The sequence below is a fragment of the Battus philenor genome, unplaced genomic scaffold (assembly GCF_028537555.1).
Source record: "Battus philenor isolate CCGP_79_NKW_IND1 unplaced genomic scaffold, ilBatPhil1.0.hap1 SCAF_18, whole genome shotgun sequence".
Taxonomy (NCBI): Eukaryota; Metazoa; Arthropoda; class Insecta; order Lepidoptera; family Papilionidae; genus Battus; species Battus philenor.
The window spans coordinates 8249828-8266089 of NW_027181680.1; the positions used below are offsets into that span (position 1 = coordinate 8249828).

Sequence of the window (16262 nt, forward strand, 5' to 3'; positions counted from 1 at the left end):
ATCTATGATACGATTTACAATTATCCGCGAATACATTCGAAGAAGCCATATGTCAAGGAAAATATTATTAAAAACATTACATTGTATAAACTTGGTGTTAAAAAGGTAACTACGTAGCTTGCTTGGTTCTTTTTGAAAGAATCAACATTCCGAACTTGATAATGATATATGAAGATCAATAACACTATGTATAAGTATATTTATCAATGTTTTGACGTGGAAAGTTTCTTGTTTATTTTACAATTTCGCGTATAGATAAATTAAATTTTAAAGTTTAATTTTAACTAATCAATGTTGTAAGTTTATAAAATGTTACTGTCAATATATTTGAATGCTAATTTATTCACAGTAGCTTTAATCAAGGGTCAGAATGCCGTTTAGACTAAGCATTCAAACGACGAAGGACTATGCAAAAGTTTGCTTACAATAAATCCCGCCGTTTATCCGCATCCCGGGGTGGTATTGATCTAATAAACGATAATATCCGATTCGCTGGTGTTGTGGTGCCTTGTGAGGTTTGCTCATACGTTTATTTGACATAGCGCATTGCAAATCAGGGTATCGAACCTTTTGTACATTAGCTTTATTTTACATTTTTTCCGCGCTCGAGAAAGTGAAGATAATAATTCAGTGGTAGTTTATCTTATACACATAATCCGCATATCACCTTGTTATACAAAATACTACGCTCAACACCTTGTTAAACAAGATACTACGCTAAGCACTGTGACACACGAGAAACTACGCTAATCACATCGATAAAAGAGATACTACGCTCATTATCTTGATACACGAGCTGCGTCTTTACTATGATACACGAGATATTACGCTCATCGGCTTGATAAAAGAGATACTACGCTCATCACTATGACACAGGAGATATTACGCTCACCGGCGTGATACACGAGATACTACGCTCATCACTTTAATACAGGAGATACTACGCTTGTCATTTTGATACAAGAAAAAGTACGGTCATATAGAAATGTTTTTTTTGTGTTTATATATTAAACTTTTTTAATTATTACGTTTAATTTTAATATATTTCAAATATGACCGTATAACAAAAAATAATAAAAAAGGTCTTAAATGCCTTTTAAGTACGTTAGCTAGTAAATGACTGGGCTAATGAATTATTACTTTCAACAATGTAGAAAATTCTGATTTCGCTTTACGTAGGACACTTTAATGTTCTACTAACTAGTAAACGTCGTCTTATAACATAATATTATTGAGCCCTGAAATATATATATTTCACATGTATGTCGATATGGCCTGCGATAACCGTCCAATATTCGAATGACACCATCGTATAATTAATGCAATTTTAGTACATTTTGAACATATGTTTTATTATATTATAATAAATATAGAACAAATATATACGAAGTTAGAATTTTTTTATTCTTAAAATACTCTGGCGAACTGAACATACTTACTAAATAATTTTAACTCGATCAGAGGAGAAGAAGCACGCTAAAATGTTGAGTATCAGTGATTGTAGGCAGTTTATGCACCATATAACTTTCGACAAGCGCATGTTATATCATAACTTCCTGCCCTAGAGCCATAGTTATGATTGCCTATTGTAAACAAAGTTATCCAACCGCTTTAGTTACGACAAAGTTGGACGTAGCGAAGCCCGCTTGTGTGTAAATTATGATATTTAGAATAATTATGTCCAGTAAGTACAGAAAGATTTTTTATTACAAAAAAAATATTTGCTAAATTTTTGTTGCTCTTTGCAGAACAGTCGTAAATGTATATTTATTTCATCATCATCTTATTATTTATTAATTAACAATTATTTATTTATATATAGATATCTACCCGGAATATGAGCCTCATTTTTTTCGGCATTTTAAACACAATAATTCTTAGGCGTTTTGTGAAAGCCATCACCTGACTATAATGCTGTATGAGCTCTGGGTCTAGTATCATTCATCACTCTATTATAGTTGTCATATCTGTCCTCAGCGTCGTTTTTCTTTATACCATGTAGTCTAAACAGGAACCCTATAATTTAAAAAGTTATTTTAAGGTAAGTAAACTGGTGGATGTCTACCAGTTTCAATTAGGAACAAGAATTCGTAGACGAATCAAAGTACCGATATAGCCGAGCAGATTGGGAAGCTGAAGTAACGTCGGGCAGATCAAAGCCTTAGCCTTAAGGTTGTGGAGTGAAGAACACGGACGAACGGCACGCATAGTATGGAGTGACCGCTCACACGGGTGAAGTCGCTTCCAACCGGTCCCATCGAAAGTCTATGCGAGAGACGTATGTCCAGGACGTCCTATGGGTAAAATGATGATGATGACGATGGTGGATTGTCGAACGGGTACAAATTGTATGTTTATTTTCAAGGTTTCATAATATTGGGATTTGCGGAAGAGGTATGGGCACACGTTGAGATAGAAGCAGAAGATTATTTCTTTCCTTTAGAGCCGGTGAGTATGTATACCATTATTTAGATATTTTTATCTGTTAATTATTTATTTTTCATTTGGAATCATTAATAGTCATTAGTAGGTTAATTATTGATAGTGATGAATGGCGACGAGGCAATTCGTGAGCAGTGCTACTTGGTTGTGGAAACCAGCTCGCAGAGAAAAGACTAGGTCCGGCAATGTTAAGCCTGGTAAACCTTACGTCACAAGCCTTTTCTCATGGAAACCAGGCTTGTCATCACCAGACTGCTGACCTCCAAATATATATTGGCATTTTTAAATAGAAAATAGGGTTATATATTTATTTTTAAATTCATAGGTAATTAATTTTTGCAAGATGGCCGATCAGTGTCAACACGACTTCGTACCTATCTGCGGACAGGACTCTCTCGGAATAACACGGATGTTTAACGATAACTGTGACTTGTATGAGTACAACTGTGACGAGAAGAAACGTGAGTCTTTTCATTATTAATTGAAAATGTTACACAAATTGTGTAAAACCTGCGATATTTTATTAAACTAGATTGAAGTCCCATACTAAATTAATGTTATTTAGTGCATGATCAATACTTACGTATTCTTATGTGTAGGTGTCTTACGACTTATATAATGTCTTATTGAAAATTAATGTACATACAAACAATCTTCTTAGATACACTAATAATGATCACTACGCTATATATCACACAATGATTTTCTTATATATGTTTAGCAGTGGTAGCCCAGCGCTGGAGTATTGAGATTTGCGATCGTAGGTTACGGGTTCAATTCGTTCTATTCGTTATACGTATACACACTTTATTCATTAATTACATTCAATTGCCAATGCTGACATGTTTCCAAAAGGTATGGGTAGCGGCGTCCTCTGTGTATCATAATTCCACACCGCGATTGCTAACCCGCTTGCTAAGCGAGGCTATTATGGTATGTATCAAACAGATCGAAACAACTTTAAGAAATATTTCATACGTCACATACAAATTCGGAATATAGAATCATGCCATATAATAGTAACATAAGAACACTCCTTGTCTAGACTCATATGACTAGAATTTTTTGTGTTAAATGTAACGTCATCATTTGTGTCGTCGTCATATAAACTGAGAGTTAATATTACACCCCAATGCTGTGATACTTATCTAGACTGCTGGAATTACTATGCCGTACCGATTTGCTAGTATCTCTTTGTACGAAAATAATACAATGACTAATGATTTTACAGAATATCGTCACGTAAAAATGGACGTGTGCAAATACGAGGCGGCTGCTGCTGAGAGAGCAAAGTGATAAAAATCAATAAATGCAATTGTTTTAATAAAAATAAATACGTAATTATGAATTAAAACTTTTTAGTTTATTCTTTAATAAAGTAAATATACACTTATTTTGATTTATTTCTCTACAAGTATTGTTTTTTTAGTAGTACAATGGCCGCCGTAAAGCCTTAAAGGCCCTTGTATTTTCTACCGGTCAACGAAGAATAAGACCTATGCCGCATAACAAGAAGGTCTGCAAAAGTGATTGAAATTAAAACCATGTATTTCAAATCCAATGTACTATATTATATTGTATAATACAGTACAGACTATGTATACCTATTATCAAAATTACAGTTAAACACATACTTTAATATGCGGTTACATACATATCTTTATATTACATATTTCTAAATTAATTACACATATACGTAATAAGATACGGTGAAAAAATACCACCTTATTTTTTAACATGGATTGCTTGATTCTCCAATTCCAAGGGGATGTTTATATAAGGGTAGAATGTTTTTGAATAAAAAAGTATGATATGAATAATTTTTGTTAGAAGTAGAAAATAATAAAAGTATTGTTGAGTATTAAAAAAAATTAATGATTCTGTTCGTGATTAGTACAAATTTATCCCTAATATGGCGTTCATTAAATACGGAATACGAATAGAATACCTTAGTTACAGTGAAAGTAAATATATGAATTAAAAAATATTATAACAATATAAGCCAGCGCTATAGTTCTATGAACCTAAAGCTTAGGTCAAAAGTGTTGATATATTTTGTAAATTTAAATTGTCTGCATCAGAAAAAACTTCTATGAAGTTAACTAAATTACGATATCGCACATGGACTTTTAATGACACTTTGACGTGTCTGTACAATTGGCAGGTTGAAGTAGTAGGCCACATATCGCGTAAAAAAGATGGGGCCTTTGTGTTCTGGAGTGGTGATCACGAATTGACAAGCGCAGCATAGGATGTCAATTTACAAGGTGTACAGACAACTATCTCGAAAGACACCGGATCCAGACCGCTTGCAACCCGGTCTGGGGTCTTAGTAGTCTGGAGTCTTATGTCCAGCTGTGGATATCCTACGACTAAAATTATAATGACAATGTAAATAAATAATTTACAGAATTTCCGGTGATAATTCTTAATTTCATAAAGGTGTTGCCTGAGTTGCGAATTATAAAAAAAACTGATTTAGTACACCAAACGATTAAGAAGGCAGCTTTTATTTTTGTTTTGGAGCTTCCGAGAAGGTCGCCGCATAACTTAGTTCGAGGCACTAGTGTAAATAGATCCGCGCATAAATCATCTCATTTGCAGAAAGCGCCCTACGCAAACTGAGCCCGTTGCGAGTGCTCGGCGGCTAGTAAGTAAACTTCACAACTTTGACGTCACGAACAAATACGCAGCCACTGTTACATATTCTACGAACTGTGTGCGCAGTGGAGAAAATGTAACACGGAGCTGGGAACATTTTCTTAGTAACGTTTTATATTTGTAGTGCTTCTAGCGGGTTTTGTTGCTGCGCGACGATTTATCTGAAGCAAATATAAAATACTAGAGATTTTTTTGTGCATTTTAGCATCCTTCATACTTATATATTATTAATATTCCAATGCATATGCAGGGCGATTTATTAGAGTAGTAAACACTTTAAGCCTTTTAAACTTATACCTTTTTCGAAGGAGATCACTATGGAATATGTAAGAACGCGACAGGTCAATAACTTCTGCCGGTACAAAGTCTGCAGGGACAGACTGTTAAACATGGTTGCACAGACTTATTAAGACTAGGGGCCACTCAGGCAAATCATGAACTGATGGCGGGCCAGCCGCCAGAAGTATAGGTAATTAATTTTTTTGGTTTTATTCTGGAATAGAATTGAATATTTTTCGAATGTACGAGAGAATAATTTTTGCTGTCGGCGGGCCACCAGTATTCGACCGGCGGGTTGCGGTCTGTGCATCCATGCTGTAGAAAATAATTAATTTCTAACATGTAACAATCCGGATTTTGAAAATACTCTTTTTAACTTTATTTCGATTACATAATTTGTTTTTCTGAAACCATTGATTTTAGAATAGGGTGTACAATACATTAATTAACGGCAAATGGACTATACCACTTTAAAGCATTTACACCTGTAAACAATTACCCTGTATACTGCAATTTCTTATTTGGTTATATATTAAAATACATTTGCAATAGTAACCGAAACAATATATCTGTAAACATTTAATTTTCTTTGGTAAAATATTACAACAGACCGAGTATATCGTATGAATAGCATCGATTAAACTCGATAATAGTGTTGTACCGCAGTATAGGAGACCTTTAATGTAAACCTGCACTGGTGACAATAACAAGATTCTCGTATGTTAATTATTGTTTACTGTGCCGTCAAGCGAACACATCTAAACTGGTTTCTTGGATGGCTAATAGAATTGACTAGTTATCTTAGATGTTCCTCTATTGTTCGTGATGTGTATTTAAATATTAAATTTTATATTTTTACTACTATATAGAAGAAATCGGAGACGATAAAGGAATATGGAAAATGATAAATAAATTTGTTATTGTTCTATTGTATGTTTAAACATTTGAGAAAAGTAACACATAATTTAAGCATATGTTACTTCATCGTATATTTAAAATGTGTATCTATAAGAATATAAAAAGGTAATGTAATGAGAAGTTCCACAGAAGAATCAATGTCACTTACGCAGCTCGGGGAATTGCACGTTTGAAGTAGCAGTGGAAAGGGAATATCGCTTGTGAAAACAAGACTGTTGCAAAAGTTAAGAGTGATCGATGCGGGCACCACAAGTCCCGTTATCGTGGCGATTTTTTGGATACTTTGAAATGGACTTCTATCGGCTGACAAGAATATAAATAAAACTAACGATTATTTAACAGTACATAATTTATTTCTTTTTTGGATTAATACGATTCTTCTAGTAATAATTCTCTTTTGCCAAAAGGCTATCCTTATAAAGCCATTTATTAAAACTGGTCTTTGGAAAAGTGGCAGCATTTTATTGATTGTTAATCCGAAAATAGAACGTCGCAAAAAGGTGGCATCTTTTAAAAAATTAGCATGTATTATTTGTCGGAGAGGTGATATAGCTCTACTATAAAGAAATATAATTTTCCTCCATGAAGCCGAATGTAAATAAAAGTTTACCCTCCCATATCTTTGTTTAGGCTTTATAAAACTAGTAACTCATTTAAGCGTAACTGTGTTTGCGTTTATAATAAACTCGCTTTTGATGACTGTGATATATTATGCAATAAACTTTAAACTTTTTTCAAACAAACTAATCAAAAACATTTAATATCCCGTTGAGGAATTTAAGTGATAATACAGCAAGCAAATAAATTATCTTTATTACTGTATTAGGGAAATATGTAATAGGAATTATATAAAGGTGGTTTCTTCTAAGGTGCAAAGGTATTTGGAAACTTGTTAGCTACATACTTTAAGTTGAAAGGTGCCTTTATAGAGGACCTCAATTTGATTCTAGTTTTTGTAAAATTTGGCTTAAAACAAAGCTTTGCTGATAAAGATGCTTTGAACAAAGTTTATGTTTAAACGTTATAATTTGGTATAAATTATTATTCTTTGTTGTTATTTAACTGGAAAAATTTAATCACAAATATTACAACACATAGGAAAAAAGGTATTTTTTTGCTTTGTGTTTGTGTGTTGTACTTTGTGATCGTGCGTTGGTTGCGATGATATAAATACTGGAATAGTAATTTCCGCAGATACGGCGCTATTAAAATTGGAACACAACATTTTCTACTCACACCTGTTTGGTAACAGAAATAAGTATCACCATCAAATTGTCTTTATTACCATAAAATTATTTTACACTCAATAACAAGCATGATTTATATTAATCATACTAGAGCTAGGCGCCTTTAAAAATAATATAACAAGTATAATTAGACTTGCTAAAAATATTTCTTATAAGAAACACATTATACAAAATACCGAAATCATAACATAAAGCCGAGAATGATACTAATATTTACAGGCAGTGGATCGGTTTAATCTCTTTTAAATATCATCTGAAACTAAATATTGCATAAACGCGAACACCTAATATTTCGCGAGTACGTCTTCATAAAGATCGAGCCTGCGCAAGGTCCGGTCCCATTACACGGCGCACAATGCCCAATTAATAACGCGGCCGATACTCTCATGTTAACGAGTTACTGGATGGAGCAGGACATTGTCTAGCGGTCGATAAATGTGAGGAGTTAATTGGTAAGGATATGAAACTACGCTTCCAAACTGGATTTACGGCGAGCGTATTATTTTCTTTTAAACATAAATATATACAGAATAAATAAATTTAAACACTGCTCTATTTTACTTGGATTAAATTTTTTGCCATGAATAACTTGGTTGTTTCTTAAGGCGTATATTAAAATGTATTATTATCACCAAAATCATTACACATTTTTCCAGGGAGTATGATGTACAAAATGTAATTACCGAAAACAAAAACAAATTTTGTATACCTAAGACCTCGACCTCATCGATTCAGAAGAGATAAAGAAATATTTTGAATTTAAAAATAGAATCCTAGATGATGTTCAAAATCCTCTCATTGCTATATTTAAACAAAATTGTTGAAAAAGGTTTGTGTGCTAAACTCTACTATACTGCAAATAACTTCTTATAAGATAACACACCTCGGGAACGATATGCTCGCTTCCTTGCTATATCAGTGTTAAATAAAAATATAATTCTTTGTTCCCTTGAAAAATATATAGGCCCGTTGAATTTCTTTCGACTGTTTTCTCAGGGATGAGATGAACAGTATAACATAGAACTTTAGAATTTAAATTTTGTTTCGGTAATAATAAGGTATGTAAAAGGCACAAAATCAGAATTTTATAGGTGTAACCTTTAAAAAAAACTCTCAAAATCTCCTTTTATCATAACTTCTTATGTTTTTACTTACGGAAAAAAGACCACATTTTGAGAGTTCTTATCCTATTACCGTGAAATTTATATAGTATTAAATAAACTGGTATAATTATTTTAAAACGAGTTTTATTCGTGAACTGTTAAAAGGCAAACGGTTTCATTGAAATAAAAACGAAATATTGTTATACAGCGATGAAAAATATTTTAAAGATATTTCCTACATTACTATATACAAGTCCTATATACATGTCCTATATCAGTTCCTAAATTTTGAAAATATGAGCGTTTATCCTATGTAAAATATGTAATTTACAGAATTAATAATACTCTGTAATACTTTTAAAGATATTGGAAGAGAGAAATTTTATTCATATAATTAAATGCGTTGTCTGCCACATTTATGTTTATCATTGATAATATAAATTTTAAATGGAAATATTCAGTTACTTTTTAAACCAACTAAAAAATGTTTCTTTAAAAATATAATTTGTTTTTGCACTGATTGATGGTTTTGTATTACCTACAAAGCTTATTCAAATTCAAATCATTTCAGTGCCTTTATTCACATGTTAGATTTACTGCAATATTTAAAAAAAAATAGACTTGATATCAACCTATAGAAACAGAATAATTAATGTTTAAAAATATTTTCCCTACAATGGTGTTATGTAAATTTTTTTACCAGTACTGGTTACCCGAAAGTTTTACACATCCTGTGGAATACTATTTTTATACATTTTCTTCTTCTAACAATTTACAAGAAACATTACTAAGATTCACCATATCAGTGAAAAATCTTTTTCCTTTTTGAATCCATGTTGACCCAATATTTTATAGAACGTCAAAACATTTGTTAGTTTTGTTTCTGTCTATTTGCCCCTAAATATACGGTGAAAAACACGGAAACTCAAGATAAATATTTTAAGATGAGAATTTTATTACCTTGTGTAGATTTTTCTACTTATTTATTTTGCTTTTGGTGCAGCAAGAAGCCGTGTGATCACAAATGTGCGCTTCGTTTCGGATACTTGACCTCGCCTGGGCCCGACCTCTCGACTCAACCTTCCTTATTCCAGCGACGTTAAAGACTTTCAACATTCGGATATCAAACATTGCCTTACGTATGTTAGTATGTATGTCAGCTTTTGAACTCTGACTTCAGCATTTCAATAGGTTTTGATATTTCAATGTTTACAAGCACATTGCCTGTAATCATTCGCCAAAAAGTCACTGGCGTTCGACCTTTAGCTTATATTATTATATATTTGGTGATAATTTACACTTATTTACAAGTGAAGTTTAAAAATAAACTTCATGTTTTAGTATATATGCACTAAAGAGTAAAGTCGTTTGTGCTGAAACAATTAATTTAAAAATAATTTTGAATTTGTTTATAAAAAAATGTTTTTAGCGCATTACATTAGACTTTATTTTTATTTTTATATTCTTAGCATCTCGAGTACGAAATACGATTCGCTAAAATATTTTTCTTTCATCTGTAAAATTTTACGTATTTAGTAGTTTATTTAATTTTTTATTAGCAAAAATTAAACAACTTCGTGCAACAATGATGTATTTGGTAAGTATCATCTAATTTAAATTACACTTATTAAGTTATTTATTCTTATGATTTAGTACATAGACTCATAATGATATTTTCATAAATATAATAATGACAAAATAAATATACATAATAGTAAATATACATAAAATACTTTAGCCTTTAATTTTAAATGACGTTTTAAGTTATTTCAGTTATACGTTATATCGTATATTAAAGGTAATACTTATTTTTCAATGATTTTCAATATAAAAACAAAATAGAATAGTTGCCATGTTTGTTAAAAATTATCGTCAATAATGACGATGTAACAAACACTAAGTAATGTTTTGAATTGTTTTATTATGCAGAAACAATACAATCGTTTATACTGTTTATATTCAAGAATGAAATATTGATGCAGAATCGATATTATGTTATTCCACGAGACACGGGCGATGTTAACAGATGAGTTCGATCCTTAACGGGTCTATGGGAAACCGATATGACAAATCGCCGGACCCCTAACATTTCCATAAAGTTCACCTTTGAAGAGCATTTAACTCTAAAACCTCTATTGTTTCGTAGCGTGCATTGCCTTTGTGAACTTTGCAAAACGTTAAAGAATAATTTGATTTATTCCACTGTAGATCTTTTAAATAATAAACTAAAGAAATATTTATCATAATTGAAAATAGGTAGGAAAGAATTTTTATATACTATAAAGTGACCATATGTACGATGCCATGATAATACAGATTTATGATTTTAAAATCAAACTCCAGAGAAGAATCAACTTTGTAGTATCACCCAGCTTCCTCTAGTTAAACCATCGAATTCGACTGTTAACCACCAGTATGTCGTACACCGTGGTGACGTTTGGTGTGCATCTGGTAGAACCATCATTTTGGGCTATGTACATGTGCTACTTTACTCTCCACTTCATCAGTGACCTTAGAACTAAATATGCTTTTCATTAGGTCTGTAGTTAGGAAATGATGCTTTTTGCTTCTAGTTTATATATCACCTATGCACTAATAGTAGAAATAATTACAAAAGAATTATTAAGGCTATTCAAAAAAATAGAGTCGTGGTCCACATTCCTGAACAAATGCAGATTGGTTAATAGTTTTTTTTTTATTAGATTATCATTGCTGCCCAAATGGCATTTGCAGATTTCGCGGGTATTGGGTGGCAGGGCGCGGAGTGCGCCTAGCTTAACACCTCATTCAAAGTAGTAAAGCTAGAGGGCTTCCTGGGGTGCCTTGGCTCGGGCCGCTGTAATTTACTATTTTACCGGATTGCGAATTGTCTTAGGTATGCGATACTGCCAGGATATATTGTTGTTCACAGGAGTTTCCTTCATCGCTTGGAAACTGTGTTCATGGGGTCGTTGCACCGGTAAAAATGTACATGCTCCTCTATTCAAATTTTAATATTATTATTTGTAGCAGAACTGTACGCGTTAATGCATACACATAGAAGTTAAATGCATATATGCATTTGCATATTGTGTTCACATATTTTTAAGGAATCACTTATTTTTTTCCTAAGTAATTTAGACGATTCAGTGAAATATGTTAATGTTCTAAGTTATATTACATATATTCTGACTCGCTTGAGTAAAGAGAATTCTATTAATGTAATAATTTCTTTATTAATCTGTAATATTTTAACTTCTTTCGATCTTGATCTAGTGGAATATTAAAATAAACAGGTCATTGTCTTTTTTTGAAAAGATAACAATATTGATGTAAATATTTTTTTTATTTTAGAAATCTATGGGAGTAGCTTATGGTCAGCTGTGAACGTTCTACGGTTGTGATAATGATGAAGATGATAATTTTATTATCTCCACTGTATTAACATATGTATACATTTATTTTAAAGATATTCTTGATTTAAGATAATCACCATCTATAATCATATCTTACAAATAAACATAGTATATAAAAGTACAGTAAATACAAATCGAAATAAATTAGACAATGTCATTCGCACATATAACTCATATGAAGTCCGTCTGTGTTCGTCAGGTTTGAGCCCGCGACCTTTAATCGTAAGGTTATACAATTCTTCACCCAAGTTACCTCTGATTTAAATCTAAAGGAGTTATGTTGAAATCGACGCATTTCAGGAAACCATTTGTAGCATCGAAGAACCTTTCTCACAATCCACGTGTTTACACAGATGCCGACGCACGCGCACCCGCCGTTCCTATTACCGTGTACACGATAATGTTCACCAACGAAAAAAGAGCCGAATTTTCACTAAGACCGACTTAGGGTGACATTGCTCTTTACAATGATACGCTAAACGGTACAGTTACTTGCATAAGAATTAGTCTCTCCATGATTACACATACCATAAACGTTTTACTGGCTATCGGTGTGCTCGTGTTTGAAAATTGTACAAGAACTTTGCTCTAGTTATGAAGTGCAAATTTTGTGAGGCGAATATAGAAGCCTATAGAGCGGGCTTGACATAACTACATTACTCAGGGAATGAAAATAATATGGCGTATATAAAATAGACGGATATGAAAACATCGTGAGCTCAGTATTCTGATATCTAACCTCAACGTTTGTATGTGCGTCATTATGTATTTATAGTTACATAAAGAACTGAAGTTGTACATTCAGAAATCCTACCCGTGACTATGAGTGCTGCAAAGTACTCGAAAAGTAAGGAACATAAAAATAAATAAAAACGTAATGCAATCCGTTAACAATGCCATTTATTTCCAAACAAGTAGTATTTATGTAGACATTTTCTATATACCTAAAACTGAATTGAAAATATTAAGTTATTTTAATGTTTCTACATGAAGGCTTTTTTGTCTATCATATTATAATATTTATATTAAAATTACTTTTTTTACATCATGTCTGTACGTACATGCTTTTAAAATTTAAAACGAATAATTGAATGTTTTTTTTGCCACACGCATGCGAGGTACCATCACTATCTTCATTATCATTTAAAATAATGGGCATTCACTACTGGACTCTAGATTTCCAATAGGACTGGTTGAAAGCGCCATGCATACAATTGTTTTTGATGACTTTAGCAAAGTTTTCTAGTCACCTTGTGTCCGTATAATCTTAAATCGGAAGGCTCCTGCGGTCTCCCATTCTCCGCGTTATGTGGCTCTCCTACTGTTATTTTCTGTCTCTCAATAATAATAAGCTAGAAATTATTTCTGAAAAAAAAACATACGTAAGCATTGATACAATTGATATGAAAGTCTAAAATTTGTTTATAAGGACATTATATTTCTATATATTTGATACTGTTATCGCTTTATTATGTAAAGGAATTGAATCTAACATACGCAACACACTTACAGCAGCGAGACGACTGCCTAACTAATGGGATACATACAGTTACTTTAGTCAATATTAAAAGAAATATTATAATTATTTACTTGCTTTAGCCGGAAGTCGGTTTGTGTGTTAATGAATTATATCTTCAGATTTTATTGTAAAACATGGAGATCAATAGAAGTTTAAAATATTTGGAGTAGTGTGAGCGGTGTTGACACACACGCGTCCACAAACATAGGGAGCCCGCGTCCGGCAAACATTTACGTGTCAAAATGTAAAGGTTATGAGAAGACTGGAGCGCTCACCGGAACTTGGTCAAAGTGCAGCGACACCTCGTGCATCAATAGCAAAACGCGTTTTCGGCCGAAACGAATTCAGCCTCTTCTCTGTTCAGCTAAAAATTTTGTTAAAAAATTCTTACATTGTTGAAAAAAGGTAATTAAGATAATAACTTACAATCACAAATGAAAACTCTAAAATCTTCAAGTTTATAGCTGTATATTTCAGTATTTTTGTGTTTAATAATAAAAACTCTTAATTTGATTAAATAAAACTTTTTCGTTCTTTTACGTTACGTTAAAAATTATAAAGATGTTTGAATAAATATGTCCAAAAAAGTGCTGGTTTTTATTTTCTTTCTGGAATATTTCATGAACTAATCATCGAAAAAGATGTGAATTACAGCAAAAAGGCTGGAACAATCCTTTTTATAAGCAATTCAATTTTGTTAATAATTTTTGCTGTAACAAATGTGGGATGGTTCCTTGATTAAATTATTTATAGTCACAATAACACACAATTAGACATAATTAATTTGTCTAGTTAAAGTCATCAGAATGCACTGGATGGAAGTCGGCCATTTCGGAAATCAATCCTACAGCTGAAATGTATGATAATGATCTATTTTGTGCAAAACGTAAACACATTTAATCATTAAACTACCGATCTTGTTAGAATCAATGTTAAATAAAGTCATTTGAAATTTGCACTGTTTTGAAAAAATATTTTTTTTTTACATAAATTTATAATAGTATCATCTATTTTTAAACGATATTTTTTATATTTAAAAATATTGCTTAATACATTAGCTAAGTATGTCAATGTTAAACTAACGAATAGGATTTGAAATCCTTATATTTGTTTCTACGCAAGCTTGTCATCCTAATTATTTTACTTTATATTTGTATGTTTATTCATATTAATAATTTTCATCAACGAACAAGTTTAGGTCGTCGGAGTAAACTACGCGCATAATATTATATCTATTTGAAACAAGACGAACTAAATGTTCAAGGCATAAGATTTAAGCGAATGTTTTAACTATACCGTTTCATTATAATTCTTATTACTACCAATCAATGTAATATGTCAATGTATTGTAACTGGAACTTTTGTATTTCCAGAGTTTTCTAAGATGATTTTTTATTTAAGAAACTTCATAACACGAAAAATTGTTATCATTGATCACCTTAAATTTATTTTCTATTTATTAAAACAGCCACAAATATTTAATCATTTTGGATAATAAAAAAAAACTTTTTATTCTTTCTCTTACAGACAATTAAAATTATTATATTAAGTGTATTCCGAGATCATAGGATATATATCCAAGTTTAGAAACTTTTGTGATCAAATCAAGCTTTTCATTTAATGCTCCATAAAAAGTCCATTTTTACTATTTTAAAAGGTTTACGTATAAATTTCTTTTACTTTCTTTAAAGAAAAAATTCCTTGTTTTTCAGAAACTGTGTTACGTACATAGTCATAGTAACAACAAATATAAAGTGTTAGATTAGTTAGAAATGTTTATCAGTGTAGGACTCTATTACTGTATTAGTAAAAAACATTACATACAAAATATGAATTTGACTAAGTATACATGCTTATACCGCAGCAGAACGAATGACGTTCACTCTCAAGGTGGACAGACAATCTTGTTGAGGTAGCCGAAAGAATCTGGAGACATGCCGCTTCTTGCCGGTGTTATTGGAAATCTATGGAGTAGATCTATGTCTACGGCTGAAATGATGATGAGATTCTTAAAAAAAATAGAGAAATAAATAATTGTAATCGCTAAAAATATCAACTTGGACCACACAAAAACCTGCAAGGCGCTAGCTCCTTGTACCAATAACAGGGAACGTAAACATCTCGGTCGCCTTGTTAACCTAAAAAGTTAACAAGGATCGGCCAGCACTTAGCTGGACCATGTTAACTTGGTGGACAAAGCCGGGATTTGTTTACAACGCCTAGTTGCAGGTTAAGTGGGCTAATTGTTGATAGAATGCCCAGAAAGGCTGCACCTGACTTAGGTTACGGAAACCAAGAATTTTATATCCCTCTTGCAAGAAATTTAGCGATAGCAAAATTATTCAATTCGGTTATATAAAATTAAAATTAAAATCGACTATCATCTCTGCAAAAATTACTATTAATTATTAAATAAAAATGCATATTATATAACTAGTATAACTATTAGTGGATGTTTAAATAGATCTACATAGTTGGGATATAATATATAAGTTGAGATAAGTAGATAGAAGTTAGCTAAGAACTTAAGTTCTGGAGTGTAGACCAAAGACCGGTAAGCGCAGTGTGGAACGCTCACCCACAAGGTGAACAGATTGTTAAGGTGGTCGGAAGGTACTGATTTCAAGCTGCTTGCAACCGTTCCTATTAGAAATCTAGGGATGAAGCTCAAATCCAACAGTGGACATGTTGCGGCGGA

At 32.1% G+C, this 16262-nt stretch overlaps 1 protein-coding gene across 1 annotated transcript; it reads left to right on the forward strand.

Moving 5' to 3' along the window:
• The first annotated feature begins 1659 nt into the window (after positions 1-1659).
• On the forward strand, positions 1660-3738 carry LOC137920472 (uncharacterized). Its single transcript, XM_068763841.1, has 4 exons — positions 1660-1684; positions 2366-2448; positions 2768-2903; positions 3674-3738. Exons 1-4 carry the CDS (start codon positions 1660-1662, stop codon positions 3736-3738), a joined length of 309 nt encoding a protein of 102 aa, XP_068619942.1.
• The last annotated feature ends 12524 nt before the right edge of the window (positions 3739-16262 follow it).

Excerpts from the sequence above, each read along its gene's own strand:
- LOC137920472 (XM_068763841.1), top strand. The coding sequence starts at position 1,660 with ATGATATTTAGAATAATTATGTCCA. Across the intron at positions 1,685-2,365 it reads ATTTAGAATAATTATGTCCA|GTTTCATAATATTGGGATTT; the intron begins GTAAGTACAGAA and ends TTTATTTTCAAG. Across the intron at positions 2,449-2,767 it reads ATTTCTTTCCTTTAGAGCCG|GTAATTAATTTTTGCAAGAT; the intron begins GTGAGTATGTAT and ends TTAAATTCATAG.